The 27,984-nt window shown below is 39.8% G+C and overlaps 1 protein-coding gene across 4 annotated transcripts in view; it reads right to left on the bottom strand.

Moving 5' to 3' along the window:
* Positions 1-1,126: 1,126 nt before the first annotated feature.
* LOC134543164 (protein sickie) overlaps positions 1,127-27,984 on the bottom strand; it is a 144,249-nt gene continuing 117,391 nt past the window's right edge. For all 4 annotated transcript variants that reach the window (XM_063388037.1, XM_063388065.1, XM_063388056.1 and 1 more), the window contains 2 exons: positions 25,205-25,313; positions 1,127-7,814 (listed from right to left, as the gene is read on the bottom strand). In XM_063388037.1, the coding sequence (XP_063244107.1) occupies positions 7,671-7,814; positions 25,205-25,313 (253 nt within the window). In that variant the 3' untranslated portion in view covers positions 1,127-7,670. The remainder of the gene's footprint in view (positions 7,815-25,204; positions 25,314-27,984) is intronic.

The raw sequence follows: 27,984 nt of genomic DNA, 5'->3' as shown, positions 1-27,984 counted from the left end.
TTCTTTTTTTTTTCCATAAAAACAGGGTTATATGTTATGAACAGTGCCTAACATAATAAAGATGCTTATAATTAATAGAACATTCAATTTTGTATAAAATGTGTACCTCGTGATTTTTTATTTAAAGAAATATCACTAAAATGCTATATGCACAAATGTATGTTTATTCCAGGATCTTAAACAAATATCAAGGAAAATTGTACATTACACATAATAATACAATTATGCGTATGTTTTGTAATATGAAAATTTCTTGGAAACAAAAAAAATTAGATTTTCGAAACATCATCGGCTAGCAAGTGGCGACACTGACGGCAGCGAAGATATACATTTTACATATAGCTGAATGCTCTACAAAAATGATTATAAGCACTTATAATCATGACCTATGCTTTGTATAATAAAAGCCAAATTAAATGGGGAGAAAAGTTGATAAGACAATACATATCTGAAAAATATGCAATTTACAAAATATTTTCAAAAAACAAATAGAGATTACTTTTTTTGTAATTCTTTATAATTTGTGACTCCAACTCACTTTCTTTTCATCAGGACTTTTCATATGAATTTTCTTGGACACTTTTAAATAAGTACTAAAGGAAATAAAAAAACTTCAGATTTAATTTGAGCATGAGTGAAATTTTAGCTAATTTAGAGTGGCCTAATTAAAAAGCTGTCAAACATAGCTGTCTGTTCACAGTGCAATTAAATTAACCAACTGACCATGTTTATGATTCAGAAATTATTCTAGGTCCTGAACTCTACTTCCCCCCCCCCCCCCCCCCCCGGAAACAATTCAGTTTTAATATCACCAAAACAATTTGTTTCAAGTGAATTCCATTCACTTATGTGGCATAATGGTATTTTTTTTTAATTGGTTCCTCTTATTTTAGGTTTTACTGTTATAAATCAAACCGATTTCCCAGAGCGAGTTGTAGGTTTTGTAAATATTTTTTGTTCTAATTGGAGTCAAAATTCAAATGTGACATCAAGTAAAAGACCACGATGGTTTGAGGAGAAATGCATGTTGGAAACAGCTTAAAATCACATATAAAATATTTCATATTTAATCTACTATAAAGGATAACCAAGTTAATCATAGAGAGGTAATTAAATTTAAAAAATATTCACAGATTAAAAAATTTTATTTGCATGTTATAAAAGAATACATATTAAATAAGTTACCATTCAAGTAAAAAAGTAACAAAATTATTTATACTATGGTATATAAATATGGACAACAAAAAAAATTAAAGCACATTAATGTATTAAATACATAAGTAACAAGGACAGTTAAAAGCAGTAGCTACAGTTGTCCTACATACAATAATTTAACTCTCACAACTTTACAAATGGCAGCACCATTCTGTAAAATTATTAAAAATTAATGACTAGCAGGCATGAGATGGAACAGTAGTTTCAAAAGACAAAGCCTATGTTTTCTACATGAAAAATCTTAAAGCTTATCTTGTACAACAGCTTGAAAGATGAAAACAGAAATCGAAAGTGAAGAATCATGAGTCATGAATAAAGCAATGTGAAAAATAATGAAAAATAATGAAAAATAATCATGAACCTTGAAAAGTTATAGTAGCTGTGAGGCAAAATGTGAATAAGCTCTGATGATTTTACTACTAATATTAAATTTAAAAAAAAAAAAAGAGCCCAAATATTTACCAAAAAAAAGTTTTAATTGGAAATATTTAAACTATCTGTTTTCATTATATATTCCATAAACCGATAATTATGTAAGGCATACATTCTCGCACTAGTTACGTAAATCACATTTTGCTTCAACACAAAGGAGTTGACACAAAACTGGTGTGAAAACTACTCTTTTGGTACTTAGGTGAATAAAAGTACGACTACATAGATCTGATGGGAATAGGAAGAAAACATAATAAAAATGAAATGTTAATTCAAATTTAATTAAATAATTAAATTTAATTGGTTGACATTTTGAGTAAAATGAGAAGATTAACTGTGTATACATTGTAACATGCACATAATAATAAGACAAACAAGTGATAGAAGGAACCAACTGCAAGCTAATACATAATGCATAGGGACAAGATTATATGGTGAATATTGCGATAAAACCAAAATAACACAGACAATACGGTGATGTGCAAAACATATATACAGTAGAACCCCGATTTTGCGAACTCGGATTTAACGAAAACAGCGATTTAACGTAAAGGTTTCTAGGAACCATCAAAAAACACCAATTTATTAAAATAATAATATAGATTTCCAAAAAATGAAAGTAAATTGTAACAGAAACTTATTAAAAAATACACTCTGTGGTGTCAGTAATAGAATGGAGGTACTATATATTAATATGTGCCTTTGCATCATCTGTCCAAACAAGAAAAAATATAAAAAAATTGTTCAAATTGCTTAAAAACTCCGGGCGCTGTAACTGAATTGCGTAGGTGCGTGCCATTGCGTGCGCCTGGATAGATAGACTGTCCGCGACACATGACGTCATGAAGGGTTTCTTTGTCCGCATCCCCCTCCCCCTCCCCATCCCTTATCACTGGCTTGACTCACCACGTTATCTTTCAATCACGCCCGCATAGTAACAGTGCTAGCCAATAATCACACGTTTCCAAATATTCCCTTTCCCATCCTCCAGGTTTTTTCAACTTGTGACCACGTCACACCAATACGCCATTATCATTATTCTCAGCAAGAGCTTTGTGCGCGGTGTTTAGTGTTTGGAATGCATTTTTTATAAGTGCTGTTCGGACTTCGATTTTTTGCTTTTCTTCTTGGATTTTGACTACAGATTGCGATTGGAATTGACTTCACTGCCTGTTGACGACCTGCTTAGCTTTTTAATTGGTACAGTAGAATCCCGTTGATGCGAGCACTCACGGTTTCCGGAAAAAACGGACTTATAAATGGAATGGTCGCAATAGAGATTTCGGGCCAATTCTTACTCCCCCCCCCCTCCTCCCCCCAAATATATCCAAATACATAAAATACTCGCGCTAAATGAATTCGCGTCACGCGAGTTCGGCTATGCTAGCCGGCTGATTATTTTCGTTCAAAACGTTTCAAAGGAACTTGTGTGGATCAGGTAGAAAACATTCGGCTATAAACGAAAGATATAAAAACAATGCTATCCTGAAATGCTGTGACATGTTTTTGGAGTAGATAATCACAGCGACAGACCGACAGGATGCGCTCCCGGCTTTGCCGTCAGCGATGTTTATTTTGACAGCTCAAGCAATTATCTTTTCCACGTCTCTTCGCAGCGTAAAAAAAAAAAAAAAAAAAAAAAGTTGGAATACAGATGTAAAAGTAACTATGCATTAAAATAAATATAATTACGGCCCTGCTAAATGTTTCTATTCAATAAAGGTATCAGTAATTTTTCAGCAGAAACTGCTGTGTGACTAATAATTTTTTTTATCATAATAACTTAAACTTATAAAGTATTTATTAATGGCGAAGGACAGTCGTATAAGCACTTAAATATATTTATTTTACCGAGAATGGACTATACAACCTGGCTTTTGTCGCACGCTGTGTGGGAGGGGAGGAGGATGCTGACAGTTTCTCACGCAGAAGGTTGAAATAAGGGAGGGAATGTGTTGAAATGTTAATTGGTAAAAGGGGAGGGGGTGTTTTTACATGGTTTGTGGCTCTGGGAGGGATGAGCCTTGAAGAATTAGCAGGGGATGGGAGAGGTAAGCATCACGTTACGTATGACGTCAAACCGCCGCTACCGCCAGCCTGGCCGGACGAGTTTCTTACGCTCTCGCAGAAGCTACCACAGCAGCTTTTCGTGCGGGCGGGTAAGATAACATGACAGCTGAGACGGCTTTTCGTGCGATAGTGGACGCGCCGAGCTCGGCTAGACACTGCCGCGTGCATCGGCGGGATTCTACTGTACATGACTTTATTTACTGTTTTTGGATATCGGCTTTGTTACGTTTTTTTTACGATTCGTTTATGTTACTGGTATTAGAACTGGACAAAACTGGGACACAGGCGGTGGAGCTTTTATTTTTTTTCCCGCTAAGCTCGCGTCTATTGGCTGGCTGCTGATGGAAGGTCACGAGTCTGGGCGGTGTGTTGAGTGAGTTATACTGCGCATGCGCAGCTCAGCGAACAGAGAGAGCCCGCCGGCGGCTACGCCGCGCCGTAACAACAGCTGACCGCGTACAATTAATTACCTTTCTCCGCGTACGGCGCGCTATGGGCGGTAAATTTCCATCAATGTGCGGCCATTTTTTTTAAATATTTTACTGTGACGCAATGTGTATGTAGCTCGTATATGTTATAAACGCTGCAGGTTGCGACTTTATTTTAATAAACTTTAATGTATTTCTTACACTTTTCATATTTTTTTGCCCAATTTTTCACGGTTTCTGAAAATATGTACGTACGACTGAGGTGTACGTACGAACCGGGGGCCGTACGAGCGAGATCAAAAACGTTTAAGATGGAAAGTTGACAAAGTCTGAGATAGCACGGCAGCACAAGATATCAGCGTCGACCCTGTCTACGATATGGAAACGTAGGGACGCGATTATGGGTGCGGGGGGTCATTAAAAATCGGTAAATCGGATTTAACGAAACATCGATTTAGAGTAAACATTTTCGGTAACCATAGCACTTCGTTAAATCGGGGTTCTACTGTACTGTATTTACTGGACAAAATAAAATGAAATGAAATAAAAAGCATGTCAATATACCACATAACACCGAAATTCACCACAAAGCACCAAAATGCAATTAAAATCTTGAAACTAATCAGCATTTTGAATAAAAACGTAATGCTAATGACAGCTATCTAACCTTTCAAATTTTAAATTAAATTAAAGTAATTTATTTAGTATGACGTTCGTACATCAATTTAATAAAAAAAAAGATTGGAAAAAGTTTACTTTTTTACAATCTTGCAACTGTTTTTTTTTACTCATATTTACATTACAACCTTAGAAAAATTTTCAAATACAAAAATACTTAAGATTTTTTTTTTTATTTGTTTCAAAACATTAGACATGCTTATTTTATTACTACTAAACATTATATTGAGAATGTGCATCATTTTTCGGTCAAAATTAAACTTTTTGGAGAAATTAATATCAAGGAACATTAAAGTAACAATTTCCTTGAATGATATATATTATTTTAATAAAAAGATTTTATAAAAAATAAAAACAATAATTCCAAAACCTGTTTTTAAAAAAAATATGGCCTGAAAATAAAACCATAAAATCTTGTCTCTGCTAATGCACAATGAATGACATTCACAGTTCACACACACAGGAAGAGAAAACTTAACTACTACTAAGGCATTAAGAGTGGAGTCTGATGAATACTGATTAAAGTCACACACTGTGGTCAGTGCTTTCACCATAACTGATGACACCTCTAACTGCTGCTTCTAACTTAGTGTACAAACCATACCATAAAAAAGCAAGATACAATCACATATTCAAATGATATTTTAGGGTTCTAAAAAAAAAATTTGCTGAATTTTAAATTTTAATGTTTGAAAGTAAATTTTTTGGCACCATTACAAGAACATAATTACTGGCTATTTACATACATGTTACCATAAAACTTGAGATTTCTGTAGAATACAAATGCTATAGTTACAGGTTACAGATACAGTACGGACACTTGCACAAGTGTATACGGTATAAAAGATGTACTCTAGAGTCAACAGAGAAGGCTCCACATTTGAGCTAGTTACTTCCAAAATAATATCAAAAAATTAACACACTTAAACAACCTTTGTTAAATTGTTATACAAACTTCAAAAAATTATCCACAACCATTAGAGATTTACACACTGCGATGAAGCAGTATGAAACTACAACACTGCCACTTATAAAATTTCAGTTCCTATTAATATATCACGAATGTGTGTGGAAAATACCACATCAAACTCATGTCCCCTTACATAATAGTGTCAGCCTCTCATTATGTTTTATGTACTTTGGTTAGCTCTGACAAATTTTAATCTCTTCACATAAAAGTTCCATCTATCTAGAAGCTATTAAGTTTACTTTCCATTATAAACTTTCTACATCAGCATCAATTAGGTGAATTATATACTCTTATAATCTAACTGTTTACAGGTGAACTATCAACTATCTACTATCTCCTTCTAATAAACTGTGCATGAAATGTTGACACATGACTCAGGTGGAACAAATTTTTAAAAACACATAAAACAAAATAATAAAATCTGTGTCACATACAAGAACTATGGATGGAATCTGATTGGTGATACACACGCGCTAATCCAATTATTACAAAATTAATGCTATATGAAATACTATAGTGTATGAAAGCAAAACATAATGTAATTTAGAATTTAACAATTGCAATTTCTTATAAAGTAAGCATCAAAAAGAAAAGAGAGAAATTAAAACCTTATAAATGTTTTACTGCCTTAAAAGTCAGTCAGACAATATACTTTATTTTAAATCCAATAACAGACACTTTATAGTTATCAACCATAACTGTACAATAGAGTAATAAAATCATACAATAAGGCACTGACAAATATCTAAAATAATGAAATAACTACTTATGTCTTTCCCACCATAATTTACTAATACCTAGATTCTTTGGCACTGGCAATTAATAGTCTGATACCCAGTTCACAATGTGCTCTGGTACTCTGTGAAGTTCTGACTCCTCAAATTGTAAAAATTTGTGAACAGATATAAAGTTTGAAAAACTAAACTAAAGACACTTGCTGTTAATATTCAATACAAGATAAAGCAGAGACAGATGGCCGAACACACACACCTAATAAAGAATGCAGCACGAAGTTTGCACACAAAAACCAGTTCAAACTTAATATTTTTTTCTGCAGCAATTGTTTAATGGTTTCCACATCAATAAGGAATGTGTTACAAACTACATTTAAACATGTGATGAAGTAAGGCTTAGGTGCATCTTTGTACAAACCAGCTCTAATGTTATGGTGTGTGGTGATAATGGTCTGATGTACCACGCACACCCACTACGTCTTACGACACTGCAACACAAAACCAAATAACTTTTTCTTTTTAACCATGGCTATTTTCTATTAGTCAAAAAAATCCATCAAAATTTAAACTGGTATTTATTTTCCAGCAATAATTAACTCCCAGTTTAGGAGTTTTCTTCCCTAAAAAGCTCAAAAATTTTAACTCATCTATAAACACATATGATTTGACATGTTTAAGAACTTTTATTTGTTAATAAGCTAAAATTTGTTAAGTTCCTTAAGTAAATTCTTAGTAGTTTTACAATATTTTAGATGTAGTTCATTAGGGTAACCATACAAAAAAAATAGAATGGTCCTGAAATATTAATATGAAGGCATTGGGTGGAAATGAGTTTTTTTATAGAGAAAAATATTAATCAATACTCAACATGTGCATTACCACTTGACTACGTATTTTCTTGGATAGCTTCAAGTGTCACCATTACGATATTTTGCTTCACTGTGGAGATAAAATGCATCATAAATACGTAACATTCCAAGCAGAAGGCACAGCTAATGCATTTATTGAAAGGAAATCATTTTCCAGCTAAGAAGGTGATGATGCACATGAGAGTACCAGAGTAACAAAGCACAATGTGTGGACAAGTTATTTCCTTATAACTTGTGAGCTTCAGGACAGCATTTCTGAAGCCTTGACATTGTATCAGAGCGTCGACTCCACTTTTGAGCTCACTTTTTCCTCCAGGTGGCCACCTGATGAGTGCGAGTCGAGACTAATCGAGTCAGAGTCGTTGCTGTGCGGACTGGAATAATTTGCTGCTTCCTGGAGTCGCATCAGCATGTTCAGCTGAAATGAAGTTATGATTATTGTAGTTACATTAAAGCTACTTCTTTTTTTAATTTAGCCTGATGGTAAACAATTATTTATATTCTTAAGTTATTTTATTCAATAACTGCACTTTAATCTACTATGTATTTATATTGCAACTGAATAACCCAAAAACATTGCAAACACTCAATAACCTTACTTTAAAAAAAAGTACATACAACATGTTTATGAAAATTTTGAATAAATAGACTAAAAGATTATACTGGAACATGATATGGTCTATTTGGCATGTTAATTTGGCTACCTACTTGTGGTCTGTTTCAATTAACATGCACATGGTTGGTGCAAGAAAATATAGTTGCATACTGGAGGTGATAGTGGAAAGAGGAAAGTATGTATATTCTTACTGTTTACTAACACATAGCACTTTATTTTATTCCCAAATTCCTTCAGAACATGTGGTATAAACAGCACATAGAATGCAGCCCAAAAGATAGTCTCTCATCAACATTCTTACAAAGTTATCATATGTTGGGCTACAATAAAACAAAATAGATAAATTTTTTTTTAAATATTCTCTAATTTTGTATCAGTAAACCCCTAATCTAAATATTCACTGCACGACCACTATTTCTACATGTATTGTCTTCAAAAATATTTTAATAGTCTTTATAGTAATTAAGGGTGTACAGATGTAACTTTTTTTATAGCTTCAGGGTTTCCACAAATAACTGGCAAACAAAATATTTTACCAAGTGGGGAAGACTCATCAGAATCACTGGAACAGCACAAGTGTCTCCTTCATAGTAATAAAAAAAAAATGGGCTGAGACTAAAAAACTCGAGCCAAGTTATGAGACTCAAAGGACAGGTTCAATTTACTCGACAGTTAAATTACGCACCACATAGCAAACTTTGAAGAGAAAAATATTGTAAATTTTTCCAATGTACTTTTTTTTCCTGCTACAACGTCAATCATGGTCATATAGATAGGTCTGGCAACTTCCTATCCTTTGCCTTGGCGTTGGCTTAGGCCCGGTTTTATGACCTCCGGCTAAATCTTAAGGTTAGCTAGCCTTCAGGTTAGGCTAGCCTCCGGTTAACGAACGAGGGGTGTATTATGAGCCATACTTAGCCTGCGGTTGGCTAACCGGAACCTGACGAAGCGTGTGGTGTAATAATGGGTGTGTTGGTAATGAAATAAACCAGAATTTGGTAACTTTTGTTGCAAGACAGTTTTTTTTCTGGTTAAATGTTAGTCAGCTGTTTGTTTGTATTGTGATTCGGAATGTTTATAGCTGCAGTAAAGAAATATGCCGCAAAAGTTATCTTGCAACAGATATAATTAAATTAACCAAAAACTACTTCGACGTCAAACCTGCTTTGTATTAAACCATAAAATTACAATTTAAGATTCAAAACCGTGTGTTTTCAACTTTACTCTTGTATTGAAACTCATGATTTTGTTAGGTTATATAATAAGCCAAAACTAGCGAAGTAATTCTATACAAACAAATAAATAGGGATGACATTTTTGCTAGAGAACACTTATTTCTTTCATAAATTTATTTCATAATCAAATAATAGACCCTGTTTCAGTAAAATACTTGTCGATTTACATTTCACTGGTGTAGGTTTCATTTTTGTACTAATAGTTTTGTATCACGTATCCAAATTAATCCGATCCTGATGGAATTAGTTTGTGGTATAGGATGCTTGCTGTTTTAATTTAGTAGGTCGAGAGATCCAAGACATATTCACTGGTGAAATAATTATGATTGTAAAATGTATACGAAAGAAATAAATTTTTACAAGACCTGACATAATTTGTTTGTATCGTGATATGTTAGGTATTTTGAGTTATGTACAGGATTTTTCAACATTCTAAATTAAAACAGCAAGTATAATGTAAAACAAGACCAACATATAAAGGGTCATGCCGATAGGATCAAGGGATAAACTTGGATACAGGCAACAGAATAATTCCAGTGCTGTTTTCGTTTTGCACTTGCGTGGCAGGTAGATAATAAGTACCTAAAGGTTTGTAAGATAGGGAAGGGATAATTGGGTAACATTTATTTTCACATTCAATTGTATTCATTGAATTAGAACCACGTCTGAAGTCGTATGAAGTGCATTTAATTCCCGGCATATGTCCACTGTACCGTATTACGAATAAAAATTCACAGATACAACTTCCACGAAAACACTCATTTTATAGGTAGTAATATCCCTCGTTTTGCAATTTTAAGATTCACTTATTTACACATGTTCTTAAGCAGGAACATTTAAGTTTATATACTGACGTCGTCCGGGCCTGCGGCCCCTTTGAGCCCGATATGACACCGCCCAACCACCGTTTCAGTTCAAACCTCCCGCTCGTGCGTGCGTGTGTGCGTGTGTGTCTAGCCCGGCAAGAGGGCGCTTAGCTGCAGTGCGCCGCACCCCTAATTTGCTACGTTTTAATATTATTTGTAAACCCTTTTTGTTTTCATTCGTCTTTGCCCCAGTGTTGTGCAATTTACTTGTGTTTTCTGTAATTTAAATAGGTTACCTTAAATAACTATAGACGTTGCCCGGGCGGACCCGAACAGGCACGGACTTGGACGAGGATAGGAATGCTTTTATATGAATTATCATTAAATAAGTAAATAGTAACAAACTTTCCATTGTCAGTAATTTTTATATATTTTTAATGTTTATCTGTAATTTACTCAACTTTCGCCGGGGCACGGAGTCGTAGAATACAGTAACGGTAATTGTGTTGGCGCGAAGGGCGCCATGTTGCCACCTGCGAGCGATGAGCTCAGCCCAGTCCATCTTCATCACTGACCGAGAGCAGACGCGCCAGCACCCCGGGGACCTCAACCTTTGTTCATCACTGACCAAGTAATTTCTGTATCGTTAATTCTTTTTAAATCGCTTTCGTTCGTCATCCTCGGGGCAGCTCTCGGTCAGCGGGCTGTTTAATTAATTAATTGTCTCAGTCGAGTTTTTTTCATCACCGTGTAATAAGTATACTTTGCAGCATGGCCACGTGTGTGGACCATGCCCTCACCTAAACCGATTCGTGCCTCAGGCTTTTTAACCGTGTAATGTGTAACGTGTAACGGGCGTGTAGAGAGACGTGTTAGTGAAATTAAATCTGGAGAATAAATATAAAGTGAGTACTTATTTAATCACGTGGTGAGTGAGTCTAGGAGTGTGGCGTGCCCGACGCCTAGAGCGGGCCAGGTCTGGGTAGCTAGGATAGAAAGGGCTGGTAACTCGTCCCCACTTGGGCTACGTCACGCCCTGAGTGAGAGACTCCGCCGGGTCCACGTGCCCTTCCACGTGGTGGCGCCCATAGTTAACATCTCGAAATCACCGGCAATGCGCGATCAGCCCTCAAATGGCGCCCAAGAGCGTGGGGCGAGTTACATCTTCCGCGAAAACCAGACCTGTACGAGCGTGTGAGATAGGCGGTTGTTACGCGGAGCGCGCGGAACTAAAGTTCGCGCCGGAACTATTGTTCGCGCGGAGCGCATAGCGGGACTCTGGCGCGCCGGCCACGTGATCAGCCAAGCGCACGCTTCCAGGAATCCGCGCACAAACAACGGACTCCGAGCGCAGTAAGTAACACAGTGCTGATGTGTTCGTGAGGACTGTTCGTGTGCAGAGTACCACGTGCGTAGACATGTATCCGTATCCGGACGAGTGTATCGGGTGTTACTTTCCCCGCCCGAGTTGGGACTTGCATGGCAGGACCGCCGCCGGATACGAGTGTGGCTACTGTACGGAGTACCGCATACACGGCGTGACGAAATGTGGAGCTAGGTCGTGTCCCGGAGGTAGTAGCGAGGGATACCGCTGCCAGGAATGTGCCGGCCTGTGGCATCGTGGCTGTATCGGCGAACGTGAATGGACCGTACTGCGCAAGTTTTTTACCTTCACGTGCGCACGGTGCACTGCCTACCTAGCCACCCAGGCGCAGTACGAGGCAGAGACGCTGGAAAATCCTCCACGACACGCCTCGACGCTTCCCGAAACGCCGACGCCGCTCACGCCGACACCGACTCCGATCACGCCGACACCACTCACGCCGAAAAAGACGCCGCTCACGCCGACGCCAACCACGCCGAAAACGACTCCGCTCACGCCGACGCCAACCACGCCGGAAAAGACGCTGCTCGACTCGCCGACGCAGCCCGTGCCAAGGACGCCGCCCGTTGCCGGAACGTCACCGCCGCACCAAGCCGACTCCTCACGCACGACGCCGACCCCAGCACCACGAAGGTACGTCCTGACGTCACCCGCACCGCCACGTGTTACGTTACCGACGCCTACCGCTCTGACAAAGACGCCCGTCGTCCTGACGCCCACGCCCGTCGTCCCGACGCCGACGCCCGCCGTCCCGACGCCGACGCCCGCCGTCCCGACGCCCGCCGTGCCGACGCTCATCGACTTGACGTCTCCCGACACAAGTCCGATCCCGCCGCCGCCTGCCACACTGCGTTTCGTCGACCCGACGCCACTTATCCCGACGCCGACGCTCGCCGTCCCGACGCCGACAATTCCGCTTCCGCCACCTCCTGTCCTGGAGCCGCCAACCTCGGCACCTCTCGTCGACCTGACGTCTCCCGACGCTGGTCCAAACGCATCATCGCCAGCAAGACCTCGTTTCGCCGACCTGACGCCACTCATCCCGACTATGATGACGCTTGACTCGCCGAAGCCAACCGAGCGACGCCCGACAACGACCGTCCCACCGCAGTCTGCCACGCCGTCCAGCACCCGCCTCGTGTCGGAGACACCTCCCGACGCCGGAATGACCTCGCCACCGCACCGAACCGCCGTCCCGACGCCACCAAGGTCATTTCCGGCGAAACCCGCATCGTCTCCGCCACACGACTCGCCACGGACGCCACCAGATTCGACGCCGACGCTTCGTGTCACCTTGTCGCCACCACCTGGCTTCGACGTCATCCGGCCGTCGTCACCGCTACCAGAGTGCGCAGTCGCAAACAGGACGCTTTGCGACACGATGTCCAGGGCCATGACGCCGAGACGCCTGAGCGCCGCCCCGCCGCCTGGATTTGCTCCTCTGTGCCCGCCTGGTTTCGAGGCACAGACGGATGAACCGGACCGAAAGAGAAGGACGCGCGCGACGCCGACGCGGACGCCGCCTACAGGCCCACCTGACGCGACGCCAGGAACGACCGAGACGCCACGACGCCCGATTCCGACGCCGAATGCCGCAGTACCGGAACACCGGTCAAGTGCCCTGCCGCCCGAGACGCCACAAAAATGTCGCAAGTTGGCAACATTGGGACGCCGCACCGTGAAGAGTCGCCTGAGCTCCCTACATCCGCCTGTCGCGATGCAGGTCGACGCCACGACGCCGGGACGCCCGACCGTCCCACCACCGAACGTGACCACCACCCGGACTTCGACACCTGTCACCCGTCTGTCACGACGGGCCGCGAAGCGCCCGCCTGTCGGCGAGGCTGAGCCGGGCCGTGCCGAGCGCCGCCCGCGCTTGCTGCCCGCCTGCCACGAGCCGCCTGACCTTGGCCGCCGCCGTCCCTGCCGGCCAGCGCCCTGGCCACCGCCACGCTATCACACGCAGCAGCCGCCGCAGCCGCAGCTGACGCAGATTTGGGGCTCGGGACAACTGGTGGGTCACCACCCACAAGGTTAGTCAGCCAGCGCCCATTCTGTCCGTGTGTATCGTCCTCCATAGTGTAAATATTGCTCAACTGTCATTTTGTAAACATTGCTCGCCGCCATCATGTAAACATTGCTCGCCCTTCCATCGTGTAAACATTGCTTGTCCGTCCGTCATGTCAACATTGCCACCTGCCCGCACAAACATAAACATCAACATTGCCACGTGGGAGTGCGCGACGTAAACACCACAGGCAACGCCCCCCAACCATCTGTCAAACGGCGCTGTCATATCGGCCTACTTTCGGAGGGGGCAATTGACGTCGTCCGGGCCTGCGGCCCCTTTGAGCCCGATATGACACCGCCCAACCACCGTTTCAGTTCAAACCTCCCGCTCGTGCGTGCGTGTGTGCGTGTGTGTCTAGCCCGGCAAGAGGGCGCTTAGCTGCAGTGCGCCGCACCCCTAATTTGCTACGTTTTAATATTATTTGTAAACCCTTTTTGTTTTCATTCGTCTTTGCCCCAGTGTTGTGCAATTTACTTGTGTTTTCTGTAATTTAAATAGGTTACCTTAAATAACTATAGACGTTGCCCGGGCGGACCCGAACAGGCACGGACTTGGACGAGGATAGGAATGCTTTTATATGAATTATCATTAAATAAGTAAATAGTAACAAACTTTCCATTGTCAGTAATTTTTATATATTTTTAATGTTTATCTGTAATTTACTCAACTTTCGCCGGGGCACGGAGTCGTAGAATACAGTAACGGTAATTGTGTTGGCGCGAAGGGCGCCATGTTGCCACCTGCGAGCGATGAGCTCAGCCCAGTCCATCTTCATCACTGACCGAGAGCAGACGCGCCAGCACCCCGGGGACCTCAACCTTTGTTCATCACTGACCAAGTAATTTCTGTACCGTTAATTCTTTTTAAATCGCTTTCGTTCGTCATCCTCGGGGCAGCTCTCGGTCAGCGGGCTGTTTAATTAATTAATTGTCTCAGTCGAGTTTTTTTCATCACCGTGTAATAAGTATACTTTGCAGCATGGCCACGTGTGTGGACCATGCCCTCACCTAAACCGATTCGTGCCTCAGGCTTTTTAACCGTGTAATGTGTAACGTGTAACGGGCGTGTAGAGAGACGTGTTAGTGAAATTAAATCTGGAGAATAAATATAAAGTGAGTACTTATTTAATCACGTGGTGAGTGAGTCTAGGAGTGTGGCGTGCCCGACGCCTAGAGCGGGCCAGGTCTGGGTAGCTAGGATAGAAAGGGCTGGTAACTCGTCCCCACTTGGGCTACGTCACGCCCTGAGTGAGAGACTCCGCCGGGTCCACGTGCCCTTCCACGTGGTGGCGCCCATAGTTAACATCTCGAAATCACCGGCAATGCGCGATCAGCCCTCAATACATTGCATACGTTTATGTACTTCGTGATCAATTAAAGTCAAATAATAATACACGACTCAACGAGAATAGAAAAGCGTGACTACACTTTCATGTCATGTAATTTTTAATAAAACTTTGACGAATACGGCGAAGCATTTTATATTTAGTAATAAATTATTCCATTGCATCCTGCAAATATTCAATAGAATTCCTCAAATAGTCATCATCACTATCAACAACTAACCTCGCCTGATACATCGCCATTTTATTTTCTGTCGCTTAGCCTCCGGTTAAGAAGCTAGCGGCCGGTTCATCCACCCGCTAGGTTAGCCGGAACTTTAACTGGAAGGTAGACGTTAACAGGGAGTCATAAAACCGAAATAAGAGCTAGCCTGAGGTTAAATTTTTCCGGAGGTTTAGCCGGGGGTCATAAAACCGGCCCTTAGTGAAGCTCGTGGCTGCCTGCGAACTAACGGCACAAGTAGTAGTTGAACCCATCAAAAACATTTGTGTTAAATGGGAGTTTCATACAAAAAATGATAATATTCCTAATTCCGTCTCAATTTTTGATTTTTTTTTCCCCATATTACTATTTTTTCATTTGTTTGGGTGCTTGGTAAATGCCTAATATGTACAAATGCCTTAAAATATTCCTGCATTTGTCAGTTAAGTTGAAGGGGTGAGAGAGAATGCTCAACTCTTGTATTGCACCTGGCTGTAATGAAGGATATGGCTTAAAACCGTCAAGTTTTTCGTTTTTATACCTACCTAACGATCCAGTTAAAGAAAAAAAAAAAGGCAAGCTGCAAAACCAGGAAAATTTAGAGTTGAAATCTTACTAAGAGAAGGGTCTGAGTCGGGGCTCACCGAAATGGCTTAAACTGGGTGAATAGAAGCAGGTAGATGTCCCTTTCAACATCCTAAAATATCTCGCCTGAGTGGGCCCTAGGAAGCAAGAAAAAACTCTTTAAAGATTTTAAATTATGTTTATAAAACTTTTTCCATTATTGACAATTCAGTGGGTTGGTGCAGTGGTCAAATGCATGGCTTAGCAATATGCGGACTCAGGTTCGATTCCCAATAAGTTCACTTCTTCCCCCCTCCCCATATTTTAATTTTTTTATTTCTCGCAATAATGAACTATTAAAGAAATTTAACATATTTGAACAGTTAAGTGTATATATTTAAAATGGACAAGTTTCTTACATTTTTGTATTGTATTCACTCTAGTGCATGGTCCTTCAATAGCAATGTTAAGCAAATATTAAGCAACGTTTTGTTGTCGTTATATCCCATCTTTTTTGTGTACATATTCTCTTTTGTGCATTCAGAGCACATGGCTTTGGCAGCTGTTCCAAATCCCCTGTAATTGGCCGTTACTACACATTTTTTCCTATAGTTTGTAACAGTCTTTACAGTTGTGTACAGCATCTCACCACCTGTCTGCAGTGATTTGTCATAAAAACATATTTTTAAATTGGAAAGTGGAAAAAAAATGTTATTTTCCTTCTGATAAATAAAAAACAGAGTAGATAATTACTTACTAGATTTTTCATTAATGTTTATTTTATTTTTAAAAATTGACCCAATTATGTAATTTTACTGTTTTAATATATTTAAATTCTGTAATTAAAAGATTAATATTGTGAGAAATGAAAAAATAAAAATTTGGAAAACAAAAAGAAGTGTACTCAGTGAGAATCGAACCCGAGTCTGCATATTGCCAAGCCATGCATTAGACCACTGAACCAAACCACTGAGCCGACATGTAACGCCCCTCGTGCCCCAAAATTATATTATTTTAATTTAATAAAAAAAATCTTAGGAAACAGCTGAGAAAAAAATATAAAGAAAAATACAACCATTACCGGAGGTGGCACGAGGTGGTGAACAAGACAATTTTATACTCCCTGCACACAAGCAACTTGGGAGCTAGTGGATTGTTTAAATAGATATAGGTAAATAAGAAATAAATATATCACTACATAAGTATATTGGTCTATAGGATTCCTGGTTTATTTAAAAAGTATTAAATTAAATCTGTTTACCATTTTTTTTAGTTTCACCAAGAAAGGTATTAACAAGTTATTAAAAGGAGGGCCGGCCCAATATGATTAACACACGCCATACTATCTTTTAACAACAAATCCAGCACAGAAAAACAATTTACAAATGTCCTTCCTGGCAAATTGTAGCATGTTAGTTTCGTCCACTCATTACTGTAACAATTTCACATATTCTTATCTGTTAAGTTCTCTATGGCACTGCTCGCTGATATTCATTTAAATAATTTCTTTCGTTGGTTGTAGGGAGAAGTTATATTTTAAAATATCACCCGGGACTTCAAAGTTGGACATCTGGCCGGGATAAAGCTCTTCTTAAAGAGACTCCAAGCTTGAGGTCCTGGACAACATGATGGGTGCAATGTTGGCGCCCAAATGTTGGACCCTGTATGAAACACAAGCCAAATTCCAAACGAATTAGACCTGCTTCCAGACAGTCAAACACACAGTCAGCGCGAAAAGGCCAACAAACGGGGCTTCGGGGAGGAAAATAGACCGAAGTACTCACCAAACAGGGTGTAGCTCCTGGACTCAGGAAATGTCTCGCGCTGACATCCGAAAGGCGCGGACAGAGAATAGCGCGGATGACGTGGAAGAAACCATGATTTAGGAAGATAAAAAAATTAATAAAATGTAAAATAAAACATTATTTGTTGCCTAATTACAATGACTGACTGGCTACTACTAAATTTAGAAACTAGGATCACATCCCTTAACACCGATGACATTCCTAATTCGAAGGAAGAGGTCGTTGTTGCCGCGAAAAAGCCTCTCGACAGAGGAGACGCTTAGATGAAGCGGTAAGTAGCCGAAGTCAAAGTGCCGCAATGGCGGACCAAGCTCCTAATTAAAACGGGCGCTCGGCCCTAGGGAAAAGAGGGGGAAGGTTCGGCTCTGGACCGAAAACTTCTGGAGGTGACCGAGGTGGGCGTAACTACACCTTCAGTTGTTGCGCCGAAGGACGACCACTGCGCTCTCTATCAGTGGGCACAGAAAGCTACATAGGATCAACTTTTACAGGACGCGAATAGAAAGCATAGGGCCTTATGGTGCAGCCGGTGCTGCTCTCTGGCGGCCTAAAGGGGAAGGAAAGAAGGAGGTTAGCAAAGTCGCCACTAGGTGTCGCGGGCGTTAGCTCCACTCGCTGGCGACAAGTGCAGAAGTAACTATTTCTGCCACTATATCTGCACATATTTTTTTTTCTGTGGCAAATCGTTCTTGAAGTAGGCCACTGCCTGGCGAGTTCACGTCAGGGCAATGATCCTGGGCTAAATTCTGATAACTAAGGTGGGGGGGGGGGGGGAGCTGGGGGGGGGTGAGGGTGGGCAAAAAATGCAACGAGGCTGGGAAAGAGCGTCCTAACGTGACTTTCTATGAGTGAACCTAAGACGTATGTGTGACGGGAAGAGCTGTTGTGTGCAAATTTAGTCATGCAGGGAATTAAAGTTACAGGCCCATGGGCGTGACTGCAAGCGGGAGAAATGTCATCCGGGCTGCTAACAACATCTTTAGGCTTGCAAAAGCTCAGATTGGCCCCTGAGAAAAGGTGCCTCAGTCCACTGCCGCAAAGTTTAACTAAGTAGAGTACACCAGCCTAACAAAGTGTAAATCAACCTTGTGAAACCAATAAATATGAAAAACAAGATTTCCAAAAATAATTTAAAATTATAATAAAAATTTAAAAAAAAAGTGCCGAAATACCTCATTTCCAGCACAGACAATAATGTAAAAACTTTTTTAAAATACTTTAAAATCTTCAAAGTGCTTTTTCTCACTTCCCAGGGCCCACTCAGGCGAGATATTTTAGAATGTTGAAAAGGACACCTACCTCTTTCTATTCACACAGTTTAAGCCAAATCAGTGGGCCCTGAATCAAACCCTTTCCTTGTTAGATTAAAAATAATTACTGGATTTAAAAAAATCACTTTTGAAAGAATGACACTTGCTAGAAAGATTAAATGATATAGAAAATTAAAATTTTTGATTTAAATATGCACTTAACATTTAAAACATGCTTTCTTATGGGAGATCCCAATTTGTTTGGGATCTGCATTCTCAAAACTCCAACTTTTAAATGACAACTGCAGCAAAGTTACAAGTTAAGGCATTCAACTCCGAAAAAGCTCCCAAATAAATTAAAGATGCTAAACTGTATCCAAAATTTACAACTACTAAACATAAATTTTAAAAAATATGCCCACTTTGATACAAAACTCCCACTTAACACAATGTTGATGATCGTCTCACCTACTACTAGCGCCATTAGTTTATAGGCCGCCGCGAGCTTCACTAAGCCGATGGAGAATGAAGGTAAGTTGCCAGACCTACCTATATCTAAATGACAGTAGTGTCAATTGATAGCATCAATGTTTGCATAAAAGTAGCAAAACTGAAAGTGATGCATCATGTACTTCTTTGGTCATATCTTTGATTATTTAGTAAAAATGTGGGAAAGCTTGCTTTTGTTTATATATAAAAGATCCTATTTTTATGTATTTACAACTAGTTTACTGCCATTTTTTTCAAACAGGTGACTTGGTTGAAAATGTCTATCTATTTTCATTATTTAAGTGGGGATAATTGTTACTAACCAGAAAATGGCAGAAGAAAATAGGAAAATGAAACTGGTGTTAACCTTTCTCCTGATTGTATTTAAAAATTTTCTTTCAGTAGGCTACGAACTATTTTTTAAAATGTTTATTGAATGATGTTAGTAAAAATAATTTATACTAGATATTTTAAATAGGTAAAAATTTACAAAAAATATATTAATATGTGGCCTGTGAACTGAAACTATTTTATATATTTCTAAATAAGGCTAAAATCCAAAACTAAATCTGTAAGCTGAAAAAATTTATTTATTATTTTTATTTATGTATCCCACTTTGTTACAATCAAGAAATACTTTCAACATTATCCAAATATTGTTAAGAACTCCACTAAGTAAATCATTTCTGGACTTAACTCAATGGTATACGTAACAACTAAACTTGCTCAACTTGTCTCAAAATTCTCTAGAAAATATAATTTAATACTCACATTTTTTTTTAGCATAAAAATGAGAACTTTATGAAAATTTAAAGATCTTAAGCTTTACTTAATTATATTGCCTTTTACAATGATGAAGAATGAACAAGCGAGGTAATTAAAACTCATCCCCTTTTTTTTGTGTTTATACAACGAATGGTTGACAAGTTCCACGTTCCAACCCTTCCCTTATTTATCTGTTGGAGTATGAACAAACCTCGCCCTATCAATGATAGGACTTTACCACCATAATGATTTGATAGGCTATCATCATGTTGATATAGTCATATTTTCTTATTTGAGAGTGAGACAAACAAAATCAGTCTTATTTTAAAGCTTTTTTACACTCACAAATTTCTTCATAAAATGCCACCCAAAAGTTTTCAGATTGCACATTAGTAATCAAGGTTGTGGTACTTCTATACCCGACACCAATTGGCCTCACATTTTATATAAAGACGTATACGAAGATGGAAATTTATTTTCCCATTTTCATAGGTAACTGAAAATTTTATATTAATTTCAATTTGCCTTGCCATTTTATATACTGTGCCATCATAAATACTAGCAATCACAAAGGGTATAAGGCAAAAACTTTAAACTTTAAAGAATTGTTCATTTGGGTTACAATACCTATGAGTTTCTTAAAATATTTTCTAGGGCTGGGCCGATACCACTTTTCACCGATTCCCCCGATAGCGATTCTTATGGGCCGATACTGCCGATACTCGATGCCGATACTAACCAAAGAAATGTTTGTGTTATGAAAGATTATTTTACTTATAAAGTGTTTTTTAATTTCATATTATAATGACAGAGTATCATCAAACGGTCAAAACACTTACTAACATGCATTTTACAATAATAATAAAACACACACAAATATTTTTTTTTCAGCCCACATGTTTAACACATTACTTACCAAATCATTTTTCCAAAATTTGCTCCCGTGTACCAGCATTTCCAGAGTATTTTTTCTATTTGTGCAGTGGGTTCAAACTTAATTATTGTGAAGTAATTTTTTTGTTTTAGGCATAAGAAAGTTTAATGTTTCTAACAGTAAATTAAATGAGCAATATGTTGGTAATGTTTTCAAAATAATTCAAAATTAATTAAAAAATATATAAATAGTTTTTCAAAAATTTTTTTTTAAACCACAAAAATGTGCTCTTAAAATTATGTGTAAAAAATACAATAATGGAAGCTATCATTAACTTCTGTTGTTAGGGACAACGGTTAAAGTTAGAAGAACAATATTGTATGTCTTGAAGTTCGCCACTTTCCCATAAACAAAAAAAAAACATGAATACTGCAAATAAAAATATTCACCTCTCAGTTTTTTTTGTAATGTTTAACGCTATGGTATCTCGTGAAACAAGCGTCCGGGCATAACGGAATGTTGCAGGATGAACACATGAAACTGGTACGCTTTGGTTTACAGCCCTTGACAGAGCACACACGACACTGCCTCAGAGTATTTGTTCTCTTCCCGACCTGAGGAATCTTTACAAGGGGGTGCTTTTTGATGCCATCAAGCAATCTTGATGCAGTATCCTGCACTGGTGGCTTGGCAACAAGCGAAGCTCTAGAACAGTCACCTGGCTCATCACATGAGTCATCTAGCAACTGACGACTGTTCTTTTGTACAGGAGTCGTAGTCATGCTCTCAATGCACTCTGAGAGAAAGTCTACAAACTTTGTACGCCTTACGCCAGTGTGTTCCGTCATCACTACAAATGCATTATATGCCCCCATCAGTAACAAATGGAACACCACCTTTTTTGTCCACTTAATTGTCTTTCGAGCCATGGGATAATATTTCACCATTTGGTCAAGATGATCAACACCCTTCATGTAAGTGTTGTAACTCACTACAATCTCGGGTTTCCTACACTGCACATCACTAGAAGAGCCAGCCATCTGCTTCCTCGGTTTGACATCAACCATAGCAGCTGTGTGCATGGTTGAGATAAGCTTCACAACTCGCTTGTCCTTCCAAAACACTACTCGGACATCACCATCTCGACGGAACACAATTTATCCCTTTTTTAAATTGTTGGCGGCAGCACGGTTCTGACGAAGTGTTCCACATGTGTGTGTGTTGACACCCAAAAGCCTTTTACTCAGACCTACACTATTGTAATAATTGTCCATAAAGAGACAATAACTTTTGCCCTTCAGGTCTCCCAACAGGTCAATCACTATTTCAGGAATAGTTTTGCCATCACCTGAATATACTGAAAATGAGTAACAATACCCACTGTTAGCCTAGCACAAAATATAGAGTTTTATGCCATACTTGTCGGGTTTGTTTGGCATGAAAACTCGAAACTTGGCTCGACCTCTCCAAGGAATCATGCCCTCATCAAGTGAGAGCATTTTCTTGGGTGTGTATACTGAGCGAAATTTGTCTGCAAACAAATCTATCACAGGTTGAATTTTGGCGAGTTTATTGGATGAATCTGCATTACTGTTGTCACTGAAGTGCAGAAACTTCAGAAGTTGAAGAAACCTATTCCTACTCATTATTTTCCCAAAAAATGGTGAATGGTAAATTTCCCTCGTAGTCCAGTAGTCTGTTATTTTTGGTTTTTTGACTTGGCCCATCAACAACAAGAGGCCCAAAAACTGCCACATTTCTGTTTATGTTACTGGTGTCCAGTTTTTGAAAGAAGAATTAGGGGTTATGGTGCCCTGCACAAGAAACTGCTGTTCATAATATGAATTTGTTTGCGTGACAAACAACTCAATCAACTCGTCAGTGAAAAACAGTTTGAGGTAATCAAAAGGTCTCGGAGGGGGTAAGTTGCCATTATTTAGGGGCTCTGGAGGAGTGATTTTTACACCACTCACGCTTGTGAATGGGATGTTTACAGGAAGTTTATCTGTTTTAGTCCAATTATCTGACGTGGGGCTGATTTTTGAAGTACTTTTTTAACTTGTTTACTTTTTTTCGTGACTTGTGCGGCACTTGACGTACCGGGAACATCACTTTCACATTTTGACGATTCCGATGAACTTTCAGACTCGCTAACGTAATCAACGTCTGAAATATTACTACTATTATCCGTGTCGTCATTTTCCTCGCCCGAACTATCAAAAATATTCGTACCTTGTAATTTTACGCGACCGCGAAACCTCCAATTGTTCGCCGACGCCATCTTACTAAACTGAGAAAAAATAACTCACTTTCGATACGCCTTTGTTTCCATTGTTAGCCAGCAATTGAAACGCAGAATGCTGGAATCGATAGGTCGAAACATCAGCTATCGCCGTACCGCATAGCAACTTAGATAACTCGATCCTTGGGCAAGTGATGAGTCGACGAATGCAATCGTGCACGATCGTCGCAAACGCGACGCACGGTACATGTAAACAAATTTCTGTGCGTCGCATTTGCGACGCTTGGCTGTAAATGTGTTAAGCATTGCCCCACCTCGTGATATTTTTTCATGGCAGAAAGTGCATGTAGCCTTGGTATCTTCATTTGATTGAAGAGTGAAGTATTTCCAAACTTCACTTCTTTTCCCAGCCATAACATCACACTCAGAAAAATCTTTAAAATATCACTTTAGGTTTAGATTTAGATTCAAACAATTCAAGCTAACGTAAATACTAAATTGTAAACAAACACAACAACGTAACATCAGCAAAGCTATAGATATATAAATAACATGGAAATGGGGCAAGCTACTCAGACGTTCTTCAGCAACTGTTTCTATGATCGCGAGTGTTGTAAACGTGATCGCAAGTGCAATTTACTTTATTGCGAGCACTGGTAAACGTAACGTGAGGCTGTCTTTGCTCCACAGTTGGCAATGAATATTCTTTTATTTATTCATTCAGTTTTTGTTCAGTGGATCCCATATGGAATTAAGGGCTACGGGATATAGAACAAGTCAAGTCAATTTTATACAGATAATATATATATATACAGACATACTGCATAAGTACAATAATTAAACATTATAGATTACATTGGTAAATAAGAAATGGTATAAACTCAAGTTTAGGACATTTATACATTTATAGTATGCACGTCTCTATGGTTCTCGGGCTCCATTGTATTTTTAAAACAATCAAAACGACCGGTTTTCTTTAAAACAGTAGCGCTGTGGGAAGGAAACTTAGGGTAATAGTGCATAAATTACAAAATTAGGCAATTATTTTAAAAATTAGTTTTGACGTACAAAAAAACCAGTTGCATGAAATACTATTCCTTAATGATTTTTTTCTAACAAAAACAATGTAACACAGTTTAAGAACTTGGACTGAGGTATCGGCGCAAAGTATCGGCAAATACCGTATATACTTGTGTATAGCGCGCCCTTTTTTTCCCTCAAGTAAAGGAAAAAAATAAGGATGCGCGCTATACACGGAAAAAAAAAAAGTGAGTAGATGAGGCGGGGAGGAGTGGAAGTCGTTAACTGCCGGTTGACGGGTGACGTTTCTGGCCAGCCCCCCACACATACGCACAAGCAACAAGGCCTCTCTTTCACACACACACACACACACACACACACACACACACACACACGTGCGCGTGCAAGCTCGCAGGTCTCTTGTTTATTTTTAGACCTCCCCCTCTACAGCTAGTAAAATAAAAGAGAGAGAGAGAGAGAGAGAATGTTGACACCAGTCCCCCTCCCACTTCCTTCGCTTTGTCGCAGCTGCTACCGGTGAGTCATCTACTCCGTGTCACATTCCTGCCTGCCTCTCTTCCTCCCGGCCACGTACCAGTTGTGACGATACAGCGCTTCATTATCTTGCGTCTACACAGCAGAGTTTAAGTATTTTCCTGACGCATCACCACACATCAATTTAAATTATCATTTGTTTCATACGTAATTACTTAACAGGTACCACAAAATGTTAGTACAATTTATTTACGGGAAAAAAAATTTTTTTCTTTGGAATTTGTTGCAAAAATCGTGGTGCGCGCTATACACGAGGGCGCGCTATACACGAGTAAATACGGTATTTTACAGATGCTGCCGATGCCGATACTCTGAATATCGGCCGATACTTAAGAATCGGAATCGACATCGCCCCAGCCCTAATATTTTCTTGTACGTACACAGATTTTGTCATTAACACATGATGATTCAAGGACTATTTCTCCTAACGAAAACATAATTGAAGTCGTATTACTCAAGAAAAACATTAATTTTATAGACTCAAGGGAGACCTAAACTGGCATTACAGTAGTTTCCCTGAAAAATTTAATTGCAGTTATAATTGAAGACAAAGCTGATTGGTTGATGTTGAGACATGAAACAACTTACGAGTGGATCTCCATCAGTGTCGCTCTGCGTGGAGCTCATGGTCTTGGTGCTGCTGCCGCCCACGCCTCCACACTGCTGCACGTCGTAGCCCACATCCTCAGGTCGAAGCCTGCAGGCAATAAACACACCAAGCTGTATCACTGGCTAAACTATTTCATTCCTTTATTCAGCATTAGTTTCGAGTGGAGTTTCCTCCAATGACAACTAGAGTAACAAAGAGTTTCCCGATGACGTGTGACATGCCATGCACGTCTTAATTACCAAGCCATCAGACACCTCTCCTTCTGAACACATGTGTGGGCCGGGGAAAATGGGCTAGATAGCACGTTCGTCCACTCCCAGTGGCATCACCCATTGGCCATTGCCAGGGTGACCAACACCCACATCTCAGGTTGTTCTTGGCAAACACACGAGGGTCGACGAAGCAGACAGCTGCCCACCTGACTGACTGCTATCCTCGGCCCATCCCTCTCCCACCAGGCAAGCAGAATGTGCATGACACCACAAAGGCCTGGAATTCTCAGAAGTAGCTGGCAATTCCAAGAAACCCACCCTCTCTTCAGAAATGGTATGAAAGGCAATCCTTTGGCCCTGAAAAGGCAGTTGGTGTCCGGGAGACATTAGGGAAACAACCTCAAGGGCAGTCAAACTCACTCACTGCGCCAACTCCCAAACAGCCGCGAAGGATAACTACTGGGAGCTCTGAAGACGATCGTCGCAAGTCGTGTCCGGCCGGCACCAGAGAGCTAAGTAGATGGAGCAAGAGTTTTCATGTACATAGTGGCAGAGAAAAGTAGGATCTGTCTAAGTCCACGCCAAAGAGAAGAATGCTGACATTAGTTCGAGGAAATTAATTCAGACTGAGTGTTTTAGTGTAAGGGGGAGGCTGTCTCCCAAATACATTGACATGATAAACAGTTCGACAATGACCTAGAGTGTATTATTTCAGCAAAGAACGAAGGTAATTCCAGTGACTACACCTCCTCCAAGAGACACCTACCAACTTGCCAATGCCATTCTCCTATAGGGACAGAGCCAGGTTCAAGGGATGGGTAGTTCACTCAACCTGGAACTCACAACCAAGTTTATCTCTGTCGAAGGAGACACCCCGGATAAGGTCTAGTTGCTTTACACCAACGCCCAAGACCACGCCCCACTGAGCAACAGTGAGTGTAGCTCCCCTGATCCAGCCTCTGTCTTCTTCCTACACCAACCCACCTTCAAACAGCCCCTGAGCTCCAGGGCACAACCAGAGGAAAACCCTCTCCAAACCACAGCACAACCCCAGATTCTCAAGGATACCACAACAGCCATCTTAAAGGAATACCTTCAGCTGATACCTCCCAGACTTGATTTGAACATTCCCCCCAACTCCGCTCTGGAACCTCCATTAATAGGGAAACTGGACCAAGGAAAATACCCCCCACACTAATTCACACTGAACAGTACACTTTAACCTTTGAATACAAGGCACCCTAGCTAAAAAAAAAAGCCTAAGTAGCGACATGCGACACTGGAACCCAACAAAAGCTAGTCATGACTGCACGAGTAAAAAAGTACAGTAATAGGGAAGGCACAGTAAAGCTCTTTAATCAGAACAAACCAAAATAATTTTTTTTTCTATAAGAAACGTAAATGTAGCTTTAAAATGAATACCAATGAATACCAATTATATGGTAATGCGCGATAAAACGAAATAACACCGAAAACCGCTTGAAAACATGAAATAAAACGAAATTGTGCGAAATCCACGATATGTCACGAAATTTCGTCTATCATGATTATTTATGTTTTTTTTTTTTCCATTCTGTAAGGACAATTCACTATCTTCAGCACAATCAAATATTTCTGACAGTAACTAGCAGCCATATATATTATATGCAACGGTGATTCATTATAGATTTTAAAATGAAGTCTCGGAATTAACGTAATATTTTCTTTAAACGGTAATCTTGTGTACCATAATAATATAAGATGTTGATAACTATGATACAATGGCCGCCATCCACTTTTTGTAAATACAAACATAACAAACGTCCAAAATATGTTTTTCTAAGATTACGTTTTGAATCATTAAAATATTACACACTAAAGCACATTGCTTTTACTGTTTATTTAAAATAAAGTACGTAGGGTACGAAAATAAAATTAACCCTGCTTAACGTAACGATTGTAAATAATAAATAGTACATGTTTATGTCGGTATTAATTTTCACGTGCGTATGTTGGTATTCGGTATGCGTTTGTATTCGCATCTATTCTCCATTGTTTTGATCTTTCCAGCACGGAAAGTTTTTGCGTATTAAGAGGTTAAATTCTTCCTATGTGATTAAAAATATTTGATAATGCCTAAAACGAAGGTTTCTACCAGTGACCGATCGAAAGAATTTTCCAGCGAAGGATTTTATTTCAGTGATAAAATTTTAATGTGCAAATTCTGTAACTGCAGGCTAGACTACAAGAGACGCGATACGCTTGTGAAACATGTCGCGAGTGAGAAACATAAGCGTTTGAGGCAAAACTCATCTGTTAAACGGCATCCTTGTCTAAGAGTCTTTAATGCCATTAATTTGCTGTTCAACCCAAGAAATGTGAGTAGGGTTAGCATAGAAGTTGCAATCCTACAGAAGTCTCTGCATAACTTGCCTTCTGTTTTCCATCTTCCCATTGATACATTCAGACATGGCTATGTTGCTTTCAAAAAAATAATTTAGGATGAACTTTCATTGCCAGAAACAAGCCAAATTGATGTTGCAAAGGTACTTTGCTCCCTTAAAGGG

The sequence above is a fragment of the Bacillus rossius genome, chromosome 1 (genome assembly GCF_032445375.1).
Source record: "Bacillus rossius redtenbacheri isolate Brsri chromosome 1, Brsri_v3, whole genome shotgun sequence".
In the NCBI taxonomy this organism is placed as follows: Eukaryota; Metazoa; Arthropoda; class Insecta; order Phasmatodea; family Bacillidae; genus Bacillus; species Bacillus rossius.
Note: the sequence above shows the minus strand (reverse complement) of the source record. Positions and strands in the feature narration are given on the sequence as shown.